General features: G+C 50.2%; 1 protein-coding gene across 1 annotated transcript; it reads left to right on the forward strand.

The window, feature by feature from the left end:
* The first annotated feature begins 617 nt into the window (after positions 1-617).
* ALCAM (activated leukocyte cell adhesion molecule) lies at positions 618-4,163 on the forward strand. Its single transcript, XM_069636342.1, has one exon. It carries the CDS (start codon positions 1,007-1,009, stop codon positions 2,738-2,740), a length of 1,734 nt encoding a protein of 577 aa, XP_069492443.1. The 5' UTR covers positions 618-1,006; the 3' UTR covers positions 2,741-4,163.
* Positions 4,164-4,615: the final 452 nt, after the last annotated feature.

Genomic DNA, 4,615 nt, shown 5'->3' on the forward strand with positions numbered 1-4,615 from the left:
GGGTCGACATACAGCCGTACGGATAGCTACGAGGATACAGATGGTTATACTGGGAAAGCAGGTGTTCTGCAGGGGGCACTGGACTCTGAATGGCCCTCATTGTTAACCGTGGGAACGTAGAGAGGTGTGAGAGGCTGTAGTGGGGGCTGAGGGAGGAATACAGATGTCTTTGTCTGAGGACGTGTGGAGGGAGGTATGCTTGGGAGGGTGGAGTTTACATAGGGCAGCGAGACATGCAATTTTGTTTGGGAAAGTGGGTTGTGCAGGGAAAATATATCTGCACAGCGAAACATGTGTTATTTAGAGTAGAGTTGGATATACAGGGGCGGGAGGGGTAGGTATGTGGGAACGGCAGGTATCAGGGGAGACTCGAGTATGCGAGGGAAGGGTTGTGGTTATGAGGCGCAGAGTGGGGGTATGTGAGGCCAGCAAGTAGAGCACACCCTGAAGGGCCGAAGGCTATTTGCTTTTCCCAAAGCGTCCACGGTTCCGATGGCATTCCTCCCAGCCTCACCTCCCCCTCGTGCAGCGCCTGAAGTCTGACAAACCGGAGGAACCACTTTCTGCCCAACTGGCACAGACCGCTGGAGGGCAGGAGGAGGCGGGGGAAGCAGACACCTCTGCGGAGGAGCCGGTGTAATGTTCAGCAGAGCATCACAGGGCGCCCGCCAGGCCATTGTGCTTTCCCCGCCTGCGGGTGCTGCTGCCTCCTCCCCCACCTGAGCCGCAGCGGGAACTTCTTATCTTTGTATCTCTGTTGTTTCATTCTGGCGGCGAGGTGGAGGAAACGCCAGTCCACTGACTAAGTTGGGGAGAAGCAGCAGAACAAGTCTCGTCAGGGGAGCGTGCGTGGCCGCCGCCCGGGACAGATATGTTCAGCGACTGAGACCGTTTCCTGGCCCAGGCCGGTCCACTCAGGTGTGCGAGGGCCGGAAAGAGGCGAGGAGAGCCGGCGCGGAGGGCTGCGGCTGTTGTCCGGCATTGAAGCGACCACTGCTCTTGGGCCATGTCGTCACTGGTGGCGGCCGTGCTGTGCGGGCTCTGCGCGCTGCTGGCAGCGGGGCCGGGCCTGGCGTCCCGCACCGTCCGGGGCTGGTACAACGAGACCATCGCCGTCCCATGCGGCCGGGACACCCCGCCGCCGGGGCTGCTCTTCGTCAAGTGGAAGTACGAGAAGCCGGACGGCTCGCCGGTGTTTCTGGCCTACCGGAAGAACGCGACGGTCAAGTTCGAGAGCGTGGCCGAGTTCGCGGGCCGCCTGCGCCTCCGCGAGGACTACACGCTCGACGTCGACGCCGCCAGGGTGACGGACGCGCGCCGCCTCGTGTGCGTCATGGTCACCGACGAGAACGTCTTCGAGGAGGCCACGAGCCTGGTGGTCTTCAAAGCTCCCACTAGGCCCGAGATCGAGAGCCGAGCGGCCTTCCTACCAGCCGGGGAGCAGGCCCTGCTGGGGGAGTGCTTGGCCCGGGACAGCTACCCGGTGGGCAACTTGACGTGGTACAAGAACGGGCAGCCCCTGGAGCCCGCCGAGGGCGCTGTGCTTGTCGAGTCTAGCAGCGAGCAGGACCCGGCCAGCCGCCTGTACACCTTGAGGTCCCTTCTGAGTTATCAGGCCTCGAGAGAGACCGTGGGTGACCAGTTCACCTGCTCTGTCACCTACCAGGCTCTGGACAAGGTGGAGACTATCTCCTCGGAGCCGGCATCCTTCGATGTGCATTTCCCTACTGAACAGCTGACCATAGACATCCTTTCGCCGACCCATAGCTTCAGAGAAGGGGACAACATCACCCTGCGATGTACAGCTGATGGCAATCCACCTCCTGAAAAGTTTCTGTTTTACCATCCAGGACAAGACGAGGGTACTCTCAGTTCAAATGTTTTCACAATGGCAGATGTGAAACGAAATGCATCAGGGGACTATAAGTGTGGCCTGTCTGATGGAACTGCTACTTCGCCTACCACCGCCATTGTTGTGCACTATTTAGACCTGTTGATGGTCCCCATTGGAGATGTCACCAAGCTGGTGGGTGAAGCCTTGCAGGTCACATGCACCCCAACCGCAAGTGAAAACGTGCCTGTGGTGTGGATGAAGGACGGGGTAAAATTGCCCTCTGCACCACCATTTACAAGTATACAGTATCAGGATGCTGGGAAGTACACCTGTGAGAGCAACCTTGCAGCCAAAGGCGTGATGAAGAGGCAAACGCTAACCCTCAATGTGGAGGGCAAGCCACGACTAAAATTGACCAAGTTGGCCACCAAAGATGGCAAGGCGAAGACTGTGACCTGTCAGGTGGAAGGTTTCCCCAAACCAATAGTGCACTGGGTCAGCTCAGACGACAGCATCCTTGTTAACCAAACCCAGGAGACTGACTACGCAAACTGGAAGTTTTCAAGCAAACTCACCATCACGCCTTTAGAGAATTCAACTTTGACATGCATAGCTGAAAACAAGGTGGAGAGGACCTCTTTGAGCCTGAATGTGTCTGCCATTAACATCCCAGAACCAGAAGATCCAGAAGATGAAAACGAAGAACGTGACGAGCGGGTCAATGACCATGCCAAGCTGATTGTAGGCATTGTGGTTGGCCTGCTGCTGGCAGCTCTCGTTGCCGGTGTGGCCTACTGGTTCTACTCCAAGAAAGCCAAGACCGGGGCCAAGCGCAATGACAAAGAGTTAGGCACCGTAGAGGAAACGAAAACACTGGAAGAGAACAACCACAAATCGGAAGCATAAGAGGGGAAAAGTCCATGGGTTCCCCCAAGGAGCACCAGGAACGTGAAGTGTTTGTGTGGAGTTTGGGTCCTCGAGCCCGGCAACTCCCCGTAGTATACACATAGAGAACAAAAACTTCAGTAAAAAAAAATCTGCCCTCATTTATTTTTAATATCTAAACCCCTCCAACAGCAGTTGACCGGCGCAACAAGAAGGTTTGTTCAACAGTGTGTGCTGTATACATGATCTTTCACGCGCTCGAATGTATTTAATGCATCTTCAAGGAAACCAGGAACTGCTCATGCTTTAAGTATTTTACTGAGCAGGGTTGCTGAAACGTTTTTGTGACTAATGCCATATTCGCCACTGCAAAAATGGCCATAACACAGCTAAGACACTTTAAAAAAAAAAAAATATGCAGAAACGTAGAAAGTTCGCGAAAAGTGGCATTTTGCTGAATTGGGGTTTTCGGAATACATTGTGTGACTGGAAGCTTTCTGTAGCCCTAACTTCTCTCTGACCCAAGTTTCAGAACCCTCGAAATAAGATAGTCAATCATTCTCACAAGCTCTTTGGTAATAGATCAACGAGCATATTCTGACAGCCATAATTAAAATTCCCACAGAACTTAATTACGGGTTACCCTGTTGTGGTTACATTTTTATGATAACGTCTGCACTGAAATGTCTATTGGTTTGCTGTCTTTGTACATTTTTTTTTTTACGTATCTATTTTTATACACTGTAAGGCTTTCTTCTGGGAGTTGTTGTCAATTTGATGTGCGATAATTATTTGTATTACGCTGTTCTCAAAACATGTACATTTTTTAAATCAAAATGTTGTCTTCGGTCTCTGTTGCCTCAGACAAGTGTGTGCAAACGCGACAGGCTCGCTTAATTTCTTTATGTTCCATATTAGACTATTGAGACCAAAATGCAGACAGACCATTTTCAGTAAATCTTAGACGCAGTACAGAAATTAGTCGTATGCTTTTCTTTAGCGGAACAGTTGTACTGATAGTGGGTTAGGAAATAATTTCATTTTTGAGTGACTCGAATTGTTTACTTAACTATTACCAATTTTGTTTGGTACTGCCATAAAAAGTGTTGTGTTTTCAAAAAACAATATAGGAAATGTTTAAGACCGAAGGAACGATCATAGTTGCCTCTTTCCACCTAATGTGTATTTTGTTCCAAATGTGTATTTTTCAGTGCACGACACATACCGAATTGTCATCAACGAAAAATATCCTGGTACATAATTTATAATACATAACATTTAGCAATACCAAAGATTGTTCGTGTAATTTTAATTGTATTTACATTCATTTCACAACTTTTATCATCTTCAACTGGCAATGTAAACGGAAGCACGCAAGGGTTTACACTGGGATGTGACCCTGCGCGGTACGTGGAATAAAACCATTGTAATTCCTTTGTTAAAATGCGTGTAATTTGTGGATGGTGCCTGCTGGTGGACATGTTTTTTATACTCGATATTTTTCCTTTGGTTTCTTTTGATCAAAATTACCTGGAGATGGAACATTTCCACTTATATTTTACTCTTTTACCTTTGTGGAAACAGGAATTTTGGAAGAGGGCTGGTGGGTTGTGAGGAAGCAGCAGCCACTTGTACGTCGTGCACCGGATCTGTATTTGAAGGATTTGAAGGAGCCTGGCACCGCAATACTGGCAGAGAGCCTCCGATTACATTCAGTTGATACCATTCTGTTACAGTTGTTCGCGCTATGAATACACGAGGCTCATGCTGGCGTTGGCGCAGAGAAAGAGAAGGGTGGCCAAAACGAGAGGCTTTAAGTTGCTGCCCTAGGCCATCTCGCAAAAGAGGCTTAGCAACACGACTCCTCGAGAAAGGGAGCCGAGTAAGTTTAAACAC

Source organism: Ambystoma mexicanum, chromosome 7p, assembly GCF_040938575.1.
Source record: "Ambystoma mexicanum isolate Mex_15411 chromosome 7p, UKY_AmexF1_1, whole genome shotgun sequence".
NCBI lineage: Eukaryota > Metazoa > Chordata > Amphibia > Caudata > Ambystomatidae > Ambystoma > Ambystoma mexicanum.

Excerpts from the sequence above, each read along its gene's own strand:
- ALCAM (XM_069636342.1), top strand. The coding sequence starts at position 1,007 with ATGTCGTCACTGGTGGCGGCCGTGCTGTGCGGGCTCTGCGCGCTGCTG.